At 44.7% G+C, this 14,645-nt stretch overlaps 1 protein-coding gene across 1 annotated transcript in view; it reads left to right on the top strand.

The window, feature by feature from the left end:
- The window catches only part of LOC117831195 (LIM/homeobox protein LMX-1.2-like), a 33,020-nt gene extending 21,088 nt beyond the window's left edge, over positions 1 to 11,932 (top strand). The window contains exons 4-9 of the mRNA XM_034709754.1: positions 3,128 to 3,360; positions 3,452 to 3,627; positions 4,277 to 4,354; positions 8,033 to 8,099; positions 10,306 to 10,470; positions 11,155 to 11,932. Coding sequence (XP_034565645.1) covers positions 3,128 to 3,360; positions 3,452 to 3,627; positions 4,277 to 4,354; positions 8,033 to 8,099; positions 10,306 to 10,470; positions 11,155 to 11,303 — 868 coding nt within the window. The 3' untranslated portion in view covers positions 11,304 to 11,932. The remainder of the gene's footprint in view (positions 1 to 3,127; positions 3,361 to 3,451; positions 3,628 to 4,276; positions 4,355 to 8,032; positions 8,100 to 10,305; positions 10,471 to 11,154) is intronic.
- Positions 11,933 to 14,645: the final 2,713 nt, after the last annotated feature.

Raw genomic sequence — 14,645 nt, forward strand, 5'->3', positions numbered from 1 at the left:
AGCCTCCACCCCCCTCGCCGCCTCCTCCGTCAGGTCACCCGTCTCCCTGAGGAGAGAGAGCAAACAGGAGAACAGAGGAGGAACACACACAGTCTGTTTTTACGGCTTGGTCCTTTCTCCTCTCCTCTTATCCTCTTTAATCCTGAACCTCTTTATGCTTGTTAAGCTGCTGGAGCCGTGTGGAGCACAGGGCACGGGGCCAGGGGGTCAACGAGGCTCCTCCAAAGAGCCCCCCCTCCAGCAGTGGTGGTCCAGGTCCTCAGTGAAGAGAGCCGCCTGAATCCTCTGCTGGAACAAACGCCGAGAGCCGCACCAAACAAGAGTCCGAGTAAACAAGACCAAAAGTCTAAAGCCGGCTCTCAAGAGTCTTCAAGAGGCAGATCTCAGACCCCACACGAGCTCCACACCTTCACAGAGAAGACTTCAGAGAGAGGGAGAGGTGAAGAGGTAGAGTTTAAGGCCTGCAGCAGGGATGAGGTGTTAACATGAGAGTTTATTCTCTTTGGATTAATGTGAGCAGTATATTTAATAAAATCTGAAGTAAAGCTTTTATCTAGAGAGGACAGGTCTGTAGGATTGTTTCTAGGACGGTCTGGGAAACGGCCTGTAAGATGGTCTGTGGGAAGTTCTGCAGCACGGTCTATAAGATGGTCTGTAAGCTTGTCTGTAGGACGGACTGTAAGACTGTCTGTAGGACGGTCTGTAGGACAGTCTGTAAGACGTCTGTAGGACGGCCTGTAGGGCGTCTGGAGGACAGTCTGTTGGACAGTCTGTAAGACGTCTGTAGGACGTTCTGTCAGACGGTCTGCAGCACGGTCTGTAGGACTGTTTTCTTGCATTCACCATGTTTATCTTCTTCTAAAACAGAAACCAGAGTGGTCCAGATCCGTCCTCCAGTTCTATAATCTCCAGTATTTAGTCCGATCCAAACATTCAAAAGTGCCAAATCTAAAGACAAGCTTCACACTGAGCTCCCAGCACAACTAAGACTTAAAATAACAAAAGCATCTCTGCACCAGTTTATTCCAGAGAGCAGGGAATATCAGGACTGTGATGATCATCACTCAGAGTGCTGATTAAACTGTAGAGTCTGTGATTTCTGGAGGACGAGGTGAGCTGGAAATGTCCTTAAAGTCTGTGAACGTACAGAGTCATCAAAGGAACACGGAGGGAGAGACTCTCAGAGCCTGAGAGTCTTCTGGAGTCGTAGAATCTCTCCTCTGTGTTGTTGTAGTTTGACAAAATTATAAAGATCATTAATGCATGAAGTGATTTGTTGATGGTCCCTGCACACTTCAGCCACGGCTGTCTGTGCAGGACTCACCGTGAAGCCTGGTTTGTGATTCTGAGTGATCATCTTGAGCGCTACATACTTGTGTGTTGGAGTGTACGCATCTCTCTGCAATACTCCGCCTGAACACTAGTCAGGTATCATTTCTATGTTCGTCGTGTCAGCAGTTTCTGGTCCCGCTACATTAAATATCACGTGCATCAGATATGTTGTAATTTCAGAAATACGATGCAACCCAGCGGACCAATCACAGGCAGCCATGCAGCCTTGTTCTCACGCAGAAGCCTTCACACGTAGCCTCCTGATGCGTATGTATCTACGTGTTGATGGAAGCCCTGTGACTGGTCCAAATTCACAAACAAGCAGAGGATGTAGCAGAACCAGAAATCAAACTGCCATCTAACGTTTCGGATAATATTCCAGAGTGATACGGTTAGTCACTTCCTGTTTGTGACTCACTGTTTGTGTTTCCTCAGACTCTGACAGAGCTCTCCCTCTCTTTCGGAGTGTTTGTTTCGGGTAATTTTCTCATCATTGAGCTCTTTCTCTGTGTTTGTAGAGTTTCTTTCATATGAACGGGGCTCTGTGTTAAAGAACAGATGGATGATTTTTAAAATGATATTTGAAGTGATCATAATTGACACCAGCTCCACATGATTGAGGCTGTCTTTGAGGACATGTGTCGGCCATGTGCTGTTGAGTTTTCATGCACTGAAACAGTTAGCATCGTTCTAACATTTATGCAAAGTTAAAAACAACTTTATAATAAATCATCATAAACTGACTTAAACTTGGAAACACAGATTACATGTCTCTGATCAAACAATTAGAATATGTTTAAGTAACTTAACTCAAGTACAAAACTATTTAAACTGTTTCTCACTTTCTGTCGTGCAGTTAAAAACTGAGTTTTAGATTTCCATTCAAAAAACAAACAAACATCCCCACGTTTGATCCAAACTTCCCTGAAATATAAATCTACAGTGTGAATATTTAGAGATCGCTCCCTTGCTCACCCCACCCATCGGTGAAGAGATGGTGGCCTTCGAGGACAAGAAGCTCTTGTGATGCCTGACAACTATGATCCTCCATTTGTCATGTTTTGACATCAAAAATGTCTCTCAGTTCAAATTCTTAAACATAAAAACAACCACTCTTCTTCTTCTTCTTCTTCTTCTTCTTCTTCTTCTTCTTCTTCTTCTTCTTCTTCTTCTTCTTCTTCTTCTTCTTCTTCTTCTCTTCTTCTTCTTCTTCTTCTTCTTCTTCTTCTTCTTCTTCTTCTTCTTCTTCTTCTTCTTCTTCTTCTTCTTCTTCTTCTTCTTCTAACTAAATAAAGAAATAAATACATTCTCCAGAATTGTTCTAGAAATGTTTAGTGCATGTCTGAAAAAGGAGGGCAGGAAAAAAAAGGAGGAGGAGGAGGAGTAGGAGGAGGAGGAGGAGGAGGAGGAGGAGGAGGAGGAGGAGGAGGAGGTGGTTGAGTGCAGCTGTCCAAATATTGAGCCCCTTTGTACCTGCATACAGTCACCTCCTTCTTCCTCCCCTCCCTCTCTGTCCTCACCTCCTTCAGGAGACGACAGAGGATGGATCTCTGTCCTTGAAAGTGAATCACAGATGAAAATTAAAATCTAACATCAGCAGGAAATCTGTCGAGTCTTCAGCTGTACAGAACGACGCTGCTGTGATTATGTGAGCTCTTCATGACAGAATCTGGTGAAAGTCCTCTGAAGGAACCGAGCTGAGCAGAGCTGAGATGTGAGGTGAACCAGCTTCTCTCCAGACGCTCTGTTTTGTTTCATCCCTCCATCATCCCTCCTTCTTCTTCTGCGTCCTCAGGTTGTTTGCCACAAAGTGCAGCGGCTGTCTGGAGAAGATCGCCTCCACAGAGTTTGTTATCCGAGCTCTGGAGAGCGTTTACCACTTGAGCTGCTTCTGCTGCTGCATATGTGAGCGCCAACTGCTGAAAGGAGACCAGTTCGTCCTGAAGGACGGGCAGCTGCTATGCAAGAGCGACTATGAGAGGGACAAGGACCTGTTCAGCACTGCCAGCCTGGACTGCTCCGACTCAGGTAACAAACACACCTCTCTGTCTCAGGTAAAGATTCACATTCACACACACAGACTGAGGACTGAGGGAGATGACTTTCTGCTGGTTTACAGATAAGAGTGATGATGAGGACGTGGACGTGAAGTCAGAGAAAGGACGAGCTGCAGGAAAAGGCAGCGACGACAGTAAAGACCCCCGCCGGCCCAAACGGCCCCGCACCATCCTGACCACCCAGCAGAGGAGAGCCTTTAAGGCATCCTTCGAGGTCTCCTCCAAACCCTGCAGGAAGGTGAGCACGAAGATCTCAGATCATCCACGAGTAAGCTTTACTTTGAGAGCATGCTGAAACTACAGGAACTGATTCACTCTGAAGATCCGTGATCAGACGAGGAGTCGTAACGAGAAGCTTTAAAGCAGCAGACGGAAGTTTCTCAGTTTACATCAAGGAGAGCTACGAATCTGTTCCTTAGATTTACCCATAAATACACATCAATATGAATGAGGATGATGATAGTTAATTTGCTAAGGACTGATGCAAGTGCAAAAAACTACAAATCAAGAATAGGGAGATCTGTAGCAGTGTATCTTGCAGGGAACAATCTTTGCAGCGTCTCTCCGCAGTGTTCGTGTCCTCAGATGAGTTTCTCTCACTGAGGATGTCAAACCTGCTCATGCTTCTGCACACAGACTCATGAAACAGCTCGCCCTGCTCCTGTTGTCTTAGCTTTGTTGACCTGTTTCATTTGCAGACGGTGGAATCATGAAAGACAGAGCACAAAGCAGAGCACAGTGAGAGCTGCAGAAACACATTAAGAAGAAGAAGATGTTAGAGAGAGAGTCTCATAATGTTTGATATCAGACTGATATCTATCTGATCCTGTTTCACATGTAGCATGATGTAAGAGCTTTAAAGAGTGTACCTGTGCTGTAACCTGCAGGTGAGAGAGACTCTGGCAGCTGAGACCGGACTCAGCGTTCGAGTGGTCCAGGTCTGGTTCCAGAACCAAAGAGCCAAGGTCAGTTTTTCACATGCATTTCATTTTATCCAACCTTTATCTGCCCTGAGTTTCAAGTACACGGACCAGACCGTCGAACAGTCAGAGGAGTCCACCTCTCTCTGCAGTGCTCATACAGGATGGTTTCATAACGATGGTTCAGCTCATCCATCGGAAGTCAGGATGAATCCTCCTCCACCTTATTGTCAGACTCTCAGGGTTTTATGAAGGTTTAGGGTGTCCTGCAGAGACAGCGGGACCAGGACCAAGCACCCTTATTCTTTGTATTTGAAGTGTTCAGCTGTATTTCCACCAAGAGGTCCTGTTTGGTACAGCGTGCAGATATTTATGTTTTCACTGTCAAAAGTAGTGAAAGGAACCAAAATCACAAATCAGTCCCGTTCTACTTTTTTGACACCCTTCTGTTGGGAAACCAATCAGAATCCTGAGGGATTGGGGCTGGACTCACTGGAGTCAGCTGATTCAGAGAGAGCAGAGATTGTCCTAGATGATATATCTGTTAATCTGATGATATGTGATCAGTAAAATTATGTTTTATGTAGGTTTTAATACATGTCAGGAGACACTTTCAAGTGTTATCAGGTGTCGGGCCGGTCTCATCAGGAAACCATCATGTGAAAGAAAAACAGCTGAGCAGAGAGAGAGGCTCAGAGATGGATACAAAGGGAGAGGGAGATCGCACAAGACCACATTATTCCTCAAACCTGTTATTAAATAATTTACATAACTTACCTGCAGCCGACATGATTCATGACAACTTTATTACAAACTAAAGGCTCGAATAAAGAGCTATGCAAGGTACGTCTTTTACCAAATTAACGTCCTGCACACAATTTCAGAATAAAAGCATTGTGTGAAAACAAGGGAAGTCTTGTAGTAAAAAGATATCAGGCTTTTGCTTTAAAAATCATTCCAGAAGTGTTTTCATGTTATATATGAACATAAATGTAGCAGACATAAAGGTTGAGACCCAGGCATGGCTTGAAAAAATTCTCTAGTTTTTGGGCGTGTGAGTCAGCAGCAGGATGAACTGTCTGATCTGTTAATTTGCACTCGGTGGAAATGCATCAATTGTGACTTAAGTGCTGCCATCTACATCCTAACAATGAACGACATCCACTCCATCATGTCCTCTTATTCTCTTAGTATCAAATGTAAAACAGCTGGAGCTGCATGGAAGTGTTCAATGTGCACCAACTCGAGATTTTGATTTTATTTCCTTCATATGTTCCAACAGTGCACCTGTGAGGAAGCCTCTCTTAAAGTTAAAGTGTTTCATTCGTCAGTGTAACTCCATCAGCTTGTATCTCTCTCAGCTGGACGGTTTCTGGACGCTCAGAGAGTTAGAGAGATTTTGAGGAGTATCTGCATCCTGCTGGATCCCCAGAGGAAAATAAGTCCACTGGAGCCTGCCAGTCTCTGATTTCAGTCTTTAGAGGAGATTTCTGCTGCCTTACAGTCTTACTGACTAAACTCAACTGTTCTGATCCAAAAATGGATCCACACTGGCATCAATAAACGCAGGACTACAAATCCACGGATAAGTGAGACACCTGTCGACTTTTAACTGAACATTTCCAAGGAAGATGTGCCTTCATGCGTTCTGGTGAAGGTGTTAATCTGTGCACTCAGGCTGATTGGGCACTAACTCACAAACTCGTCTTATCTCAAGCTGTCCATCAAAAGTAACAGACGAGCGCTCGCTCTGCGAAGAACAATAATCGCCGTCATGTGAAAGAAGAGTCACGTGACAGAGAGCTGGAAGAGATAGCACCGAGCCAACAAGCCTCTCCTGCAGCTCAGACTACCTCACCACTGTGACACGGATCATCCTCACACACACAGAGAGAGAGAGTCCAACGTCAGGTACATCCACCTGAGCAGGTGTGTCCACTGACCCCGCCCCTGTTGTGTCTAACATCGTCATCATCATCAATCAGAGTCTCTGTTGTAGTCCAGATCCAGATCTCGGGGAACACGGGGTCTTGTTAGTTTGGGGTTTGCCAGAGGACTTAGTGTCTAACACCAGTCCTTCGTCAGTTAATCCTCTGAGGATCAGGATCTGATAATCTGTGATTTGGTTGGCTCGGAGGAATTTGTGAGAATAATCTGAACAAAGTCTGAAGATCCAGTCGGCCTTTTACTGCTGCCACTTATCAACTTATCAGACTTACATCACTGTTTGCTCCTAAAGTCTACAGTATAAAAATATCAGCTCTGGAACGAAGCCCGTCGTCCGTCTCTGCTGCACGGAGCTGATTCTTCTATTATTGATCATCACGTGTTCGTCTGACCATCTGATTAGATGTTTAATCCATAAATTAGAGATGAAGATGAATGAGGAGTGATTCACAGACGAGGAGAGGAACCAGAAGATACTCACATCCATCCTTTAACTGTCAGAATACTCTGCTCTGATTGGCTGACAGCTAACACCTGACTGCAGCTCCATAGTTCTTCTGTGTCTCCTCTTTTTAAAAACTTAAGTTAGAGGTCACTGGAGGGGAGCTGGTGGCGGTCTTAGTGCGCCCCATGTACAGAGGCTTACAGTCCTCAGTGCAGAGGTCGCTGGTTTGACTCCCGGCCTTGACCATTGGCTGCACGTCTTCCCCTGCTCTCTGCTCCCCACACTTCCTGTGTGTGTAAAACATGGATGTAGTCTCAGTGACAGTGCATTTGAGCAGGGGTGGAGTTTTGGAGGTGGTTTCCGTGACGTCACCCATCTGTTTCTGAAGCGCTGTTTTGAGGCCAATCGTCAGCGGCAGCCATATTGCTGCTGTCGGTCGAGTGTGACTTAAAGACGCGGGCTTTGAGCCTCCTAGCCAACAGCTACAGTGTTCCCGCCTGTCAATAAAGTCAGCTGTGCCTCTTATTGGAAGACTCGTAATCCAAGTGTCTTGGAAATTGCAGCTATAGAAAAAAAATCATCCCCCGTACAGTGTGTGCCGATTTAGAAATGAGCTATCAAGACTACACTCGTCTTTTGTACCAGGCTGTAAACATGTTTATTTCTGCTGTAAAGATCATCTTTTTTGAATTGGTGTGTATGTGGTTTCCGGTACTACCGGAGCCAGCCTCAAGAGGATCCTCCATGAACTGCACTTCCGCATTGGACTCATATTTTGGACCAGAGGTTGCTGCTTGGTGAGACATGAGTTGACGTAGTGCAAAACACAAACGATGTTCTAAGGACCGGTTTTGATTCAGTCACGATCATATGGTCGCGAATCAGCGGCGTTCGTGCATGTGAGAGGAGGCATCGTTTTGGACGGAGTCCTGAGGAAATGCTACATTCCAATTCATGCTAGTTTTAAGATTTTCCGTGACTACCAACCCTAGCTTTAAGATTACCCAGACTATTTAAATGATTCTACTTCCCATGCATTTAAGAACTCCAACAAACACAGTCTGATATCAACCTGTTTATGATTTGGCAATGTTGATCAATGATTGATCATGTTCGGATTCATTTTTCTCCTGATCAGTCGAGTGAAAGAATGATGAAGCGTGATGGTTGTTACTCTAATAGATAATGAACCTTTCTAATATCTTTATAAACCCAACATCAGACTGAAGTCAGATGCGCTTTAAAAAAATGGTTTAGAGGTGATCGACATCTGGGTGTTGTTTGCTCAGTGTTAGCCACATGCTAATCCTTGACTGTTTGTTTGTTTACAGATGAAGAAGTTAGCGCGCAGACAGCAGCAACAGCAGGAGCAACACAGCAACCAGAGGCTGGGACCAGGTGAGGGTTTATCATCTGTGTGTGTGGCTGTGTGCGAGCATGTCTGTGTGTGTTTAGCTGTCTGTGATGTTACAAAGACACAGTGATGTTTTCTGTGTGTTTGTTCTAGTGGAAGTGACAGTTTACTGACAGAGATGTGGTTTCTGAATAATCAGCAGAAACAGCTGAAACATGATTTATGTCTGAAATAAACAGAGAGGAGACTCCTCTGCAGGGAAGGGTTGCTCTGTACAGGTAAATGTTGCTCTGTGCAGTTAAACGTTGCTCTCTGTGCAGGTGAACGTTGCTCTCTCAGCAGGTAAACGTTGCTCTCTGTGCAGGTGAACGTTGCTCTCTCAGCAGGTAAACGTTGCTCTCTGTGCAGGTGAACGTTGCTCTCTCAGCAGGTAAACGTTGCTCTCTGTGCAGATAAACGTTGCTCTCTGTGCAGGTGAACGTTGCTCTCTGTGCAGGTAAACGTTGCTCTCTGTGCAGGTAAACGTTGCTCTCTCAGCAGGTATATGTTGCTCTCTCAGCAGGTAAACGTTGCTCTCTGTGCAGGTAAACGTTGCTCTCTTACCAGGTAAACGTTGCTGTCTCTGCAGGTAAACGTTGCTGTCTGCAGGTAAACGTTGCTCTCTCAGCAGGTAAACGTTGCTCTCTCAGCAGGTAAACATGGTTCTCTTGTGGTCTCAATGATGTTTCTGTGAGCAGCCTCGGGGCTTATTGTCTCTGCGGTCTCACGGCGGATATGAGCAGACAGTTTAGATAAGTGTCTCGGTGCTTTGGCAGGCGCTGCCTCTCTCTGTTCAGGGACTTCCTGCGTGTAAATATTGGCAGAGCAGCGGCTTTATTACAGTGAAGCTGCTGCTGTTAACCAAATGAGCTGAGCAAACCAGCAAACCGAGGATGTTTGAAGATGATGTTAGGATGAGATGAAGCCTCCTGCATGAGTGGAGAGACATCCTGCAGATCAAACACGCTGGGTTTACACAGTGACTTTACAATAAACTGATTATACTGTGTGCATTTAAGGGAGCTGTTCAGCAGGGAGGGGGGGGGGGGTGAACCAAGAGGAAGAGGATCCAGTTTTAAAGTCATTTAATCATCGGTCTGAATTCATACAGACTTCACAGAGAGGAGTCTAAAATACATCTATGAGCTTCAATCTGTGACTAATCAAAACAGCCCTCATTTAACACAGGGACATAAAATCAGTGTGAGTGAATATCAGTCTCTCTAACGTCCAGGAGGGGGCGACTCCTCTAATTGTATATCAGTCTCTGTAACGTCCAGCAGGGGCCGACTTCTCTGATTGTATATCAGTCTCTGTAACGTCCAGGATGGGGCGACTCCTCTGATTGCATATCAGTCTCTGTAACGTCCAGGATGGGGCGACTCCTCTGATTGCATATCAGTCTCTATAACGTCCAGCAGGGGGCGACCCCTCTGATTGCAACACAGCATGATAGTAAATGTTCCTCCTCTTCCTCAGCTGATTTTTTCTCTTAGTAAACACTTAGTAAACACTAATGAGTTTTTGGTCTCAGTCTCTAGCTTCTTCTTCAACACAGCATGATGTTCATTTAGTGAATGATGGTCCATTTAGAGTCAGAGAGAGCAGGAAGAGGGAGAGGAGTCCGAAGGGGGAGGAGTCAGACAGGGGACACCTGTTAGGTTTATCAATGGAGCTTAATTTAAAATCCTTTTATCAAAGTTTCTTTGGATTATTTATGAATGTAGATAAAGCCAGATATTATTTCACGTAACTACAACAACAAACCGTCATAATGAGCAGAGTCTGCTCCGGTCTGTACAGTCCGACTTCTTTCTACAATCAGTGGAGTAGCCCCCTACTGGACGTTAAAAGGATGCAGGATGAAGGCACTTTAAAATCTGAGCCATTTATTAAAACTCACATACAGATTGTGGTGTTGGATGATATAAATTATTATTATCTATAATAATAATGATAAATAACAATAACATAAGTAATAAGAATAAGAATATAATAGAAGTAATAATAATTATAATAACAACATTTTTTAATGATAATAATAATAATAATAATAATAATAATAAAAATTGTAATAATAATAATTATAATAATTATGATAATAATAATAATATAATAACAATAATAATAATAATATTATAATATAATCATGTTAATTATAATAATAATAATATAATCTCTTGCTGTACCTGTCTCCTCTGTGTGTTGCAGACATGTTGTCGGGCTGCATGGAGGGTCTGCTCAGCTCGTACTCAGGACCCCTCCCTCCAAACCAGCAGCAGCTGGTCAGCATGGAGACCAACGGGTACAACACAGACCCCTTCCAGCAGGGCCTCACCCCCCCACAGATGCCCGGAGACCACATGAATCCCTACGGTCAGTTTCTGCACTCTGACTCTACCTCTGGATCCGAGCTCTGACCCTCCTCTCTGTGTCGCCATTGTCTCTCCTGTCGAGTCTGAACATAAACACGTCGCATATTAGTGTTTTAATATTTAAAATCAGACAGAATGAAGACTCAAATTAAAGACCGTGTTCACACTTTAGTCTCTCTCTCTTTATCGACTCGCTCTGATGACCAAGCCGTCACTCCTGTTTTATTATCAGAGAGACAATAACGTCTGACCGCGATTAAAAATGGATGAGTCATCAAGTTTCATCGTTTAGACACAATCAGACCAATAAACCAGAGTGACACCCAGGAGGGCTGTAAAACACTCACACACACACACACACACACACACACACACACACACACACACACATACACACACACACACACACACACACACAGCTCTTCATAAACTTCAGTGATGTTCAGAGTTTGAAGAGGAGAGTATGTCTGAGTCTGTTCCTCCTGTTAGGCGTGTTCAGCCTGAGGGTAGAACACGGAACACGAAACACAGAAACACGGAAACACAGAAACACAATAACCGACTCACTCAGACCTGAAAATATGAATTATCCTATGTTTTATTTTAAATCAGTGTAAAGGATCAGTAAGTGTATTTAGTTCTAAGTGAATTTGTTGTTTTCATACCTTCACTTTCTCGTCTCCAGGCACGGACTCCATCTTCCACGACATCGACAGCGACGCCTCCCTGACGAGCATCAGCGACTGCTTCATGACCACGCCTGACATCGGGCCCTTACAGGGAAACCCCATCGACCGCCTGTACTCCATGCAGAGCTCCTACTTTGCTTCCTGAGACCCCCCCCTCCTCCCTCCCTCCCTCCACCTCTGCCTTCCACCCCATGAACCATGCAGAGACAGTCTGGATTCTCCTGAAGGACCTGTATCAGGGTTACGCAGGGACCTGAGACTGCAGGACAGAATCCAGCTCATGAACCGGACTGACCTCCAGCAGCCAAAGGACAGGGAGCACTTGAATCAGGACTCTAATCTTGAGATCGTCCTGATGTGTACAGATATCACGCGGGGAGTTTTATATTTGTGTTTTGAAAGTCGGGCTGGAGTTCATGAATCTCCAGACACAGTTTATTAAAGACGCAGTAGTTTGATTTTAACGGATCGACTCTCCAGGTGAGCTGACACCTGAAGATGAATGTAAATATCTCTGAAACATCCTGACCTGCATGCACGGACCGACCGCAGTTTATTTATTCCTCATAAATCACAAACTTCTATTTAAAACCTGATCTGCTCCTGAACACGCATCCTGATTTAACCTCCTGTCTGTATTTATGAAGTCTGTGTGCTGTTTAACGTGTTCATCGCACAGTCTGATATTTATTTTTGTTTATAACAGAGAGTGTGTTTGAATCTGCTAACTTATGAAAATGTTGCTATTTCAAATAAAGATGCAGTCTCTTGAAATCTGCTGATGTGATATGTTTGGATTAATCAAACTGACTACATCTATTCAAACAGACATTTTAACGTACGTTATCATCGTCCTCCGGGTTTATATTTTCCCTCTACGATCAGAAATCCAAAGGATGCTGAGGAAAATAAATCATCCTTTATCAAACTAGAAACAGAGAGACTGAAGTCAGCACTTTAAATGTCCTTTTAAACTTTTAATCAGGGAAATATCACAGACACATTCCAGCACAAAGCCTTCCTCAGCGTTTCAGCTACCTTGAATACAGGAAGTGATTCTCTCATTTCAAAATAAATAAAACTTGCATGGGAAGAATCACAAATACACAGAATCACATTTCATAAGAAGGGTCGGTAACACATCCATAACAGACTGAACAAGGACATCATATATAACCACAAGAAAACAGCCCTGTTCTCTTTCCCCTGAACGTTTTATTGCGTAAATGTGAGATTACGTGTCCGTTGCTATTTTTGTCTCCTTCAAACTTACGTAAGCAAACATGTTAAATTATTCCAGCTGTAGTTCATCCTTTGTTTTTATAGCTGATGTTCGCTCTTAGACTATAATACAACACTCATTCTATGTTACTCTGAGCTGAGTCTCTCCTCCTCTCTGTGACCCTCGACACGTTTAATCTCTGAACAAACTGAATCAGACTCCTGCAGGATCCAGGAAACCCTTTGAGTCCAGGTCTTGTTCCTGCATCGCATTCTGTAAACAGAACATGAAGCTCACTCACCTCCTGACTGACAAACAGCTACAATATTTACCCAGCATGCATCAGGCCTGCGGTGGTCTTTGTGTGAGCTGTGAGCTGCGAACATGAGAGAAATCATGTTTTCCGGCCCATGGAGCTGCTGGCTCAAAGATAAACAGAGACGCCGCTCTGCCAAACAATCAATCATAAAGTGATGCAAACACAAAGAGAGCTCATGGTTCGAGTTCAGTCAGCTGGAAGTTACAGAGAGAGACAGATGTCAGCGACTTCCTGCACCATGAAACCTGCAGCCAGACAACCAGCCAGGACCACGTTACCTGCAAACAATTCACAGGTGACTCAGAGGCCAGAGGCCGAGGGGACTGAACCGGCTCACAGAAATCCTCTGTGACTCTGTGAGATACCTGATCATACCAAAGAGACACACAAATCTGAAGTCCTCTGAAAAACAAATGGACTTCTTTAGAAACTCTGTGTTTTAAAAATGTAGATTTTAAGGATCCGGATTGGGCTAGTGGTTGAGTTGCACGCCCCATATGCAGAGGCTGCAGTCATCATTTAGGTGGCCCAGGTTTGAGTCCAGCCTGAGGTCCATTACCTGCACGTTGCTCTCTCTCTCTCTCTCTCTCTCTCTCTTTATCTCTCTCTCTTTATCTCTCTATCTATCTCTCTCTCAGTTTCAATCTCTGTCCTCCAGTAAAGGAGAAGGCAAATTCTGTAAAATCTACAGACAGCAAAGAAAGAGTTTTGGTGAAATTGAACCACCAAGAATCTTCTATTAATCAGTCATCCACAGAGTTGATCTAAACCTGAACCATGCAACGAGGAAAACATATACAGTATGAACCTGATTCAGGACCACTGAGACTTCTCTGGACCTGAGCCCATTTGAGATGTACTGAGGGGAAGTGGAAAACTGTCCTGTGGTCTGATGAATCAAAATCTGACATTCTTTTTGGAAATCATGGACGCTGTGTCTCTCGCTCTAAAGAGGAGAGGGACCACCCGGCTTGTTATCAGCTCACAGTTCAAAGCCAGCGTCCCTGATGGTATGGGGATCATAAAGAGTCCATGGCATGGGTAGCTTCCACATCTGTGAAGGCTTCATTAATGCTGAACAATATATACAGGTTTAGGAGAAATATATGCTGACATCCAGATCATGACGTCTTCAGGAAGACCTTACATACTGTATTTCAGCAAAACCACATTCTGCACATATTACAGCATGGCTCTGTAGTAGAAGAGTCCAGGTGCTGAACTGGCCTGCCTGCAGTCGTCCCCCACTGAAAACATTTGGAGCATTATGAACCTGGTCTCCTGGGTTCACCAACGTTCGCAGAGTGTTCTTAAAGAAGAGTTGAGAGGTGTGTTTGACCTGTTTGAGTCTGTTTCAGGGTTTTAGATCAGCTGATGCTTAAAACCTGAGACTGGTCAAAAATAACTCAAACACAATCTGACATTTAAAAGGTCAAAGTTATCATCCGTCTCAGTAAGGCTGGAGTAGATGTTGAAGTCTTGTTATTTAGTGTTTGTGTCAATGTCTGAGTGAAGAATATTTCAGATCCTGTCTTCAGCTCGGTCTCGTCTGCAGATCAGATCTGGTCTACAGGAATGCTGATCCGCACACTCGCCACATTCCTCTCCGTGCAGGTAAAGAGAGAGCGTGTGATGGTGTCCCTCAGGGCTCCGCTCCGGGCCCACTGCACCAAGCTCTGAGACGCTCTCTGACAACACGCCGCCGCTCTGCGTCTAATCATCCAGGTAATCTGACTACACAGGTGTGAGTGAACAGAGCCATCCATCAGAGAGACTCTAGGCCTCAGGAGATACCTGTGCTGTGAGAGGCTGCTACCTGCTGACCCCGAGACACATGCTGACTCCAACCTGCTGCCCTCAGTCACATTACTGCCATACCTGTCCTCCCCTCAGAGACCCTCTACCTGAGCCGTGCCTGACCTCCCCTCAGAGACTCTCCACCTGAG

This window comes from Notolabrus celidotus, chromosome 19, assembly GCF_009762535.1.
Source record: "Notolabrus celidotus isolate fNotCel1 chromosome 19, fNotCel1.pri, whole genome shotgun sequence".
Classification (NCBI taxonomy): domain Eukaryota; kingdom Metazoa; phylum Chordata; class Actinopteri; order Labriformes; family Labridae; genus Notolabrus; species Notolabrus celidotus.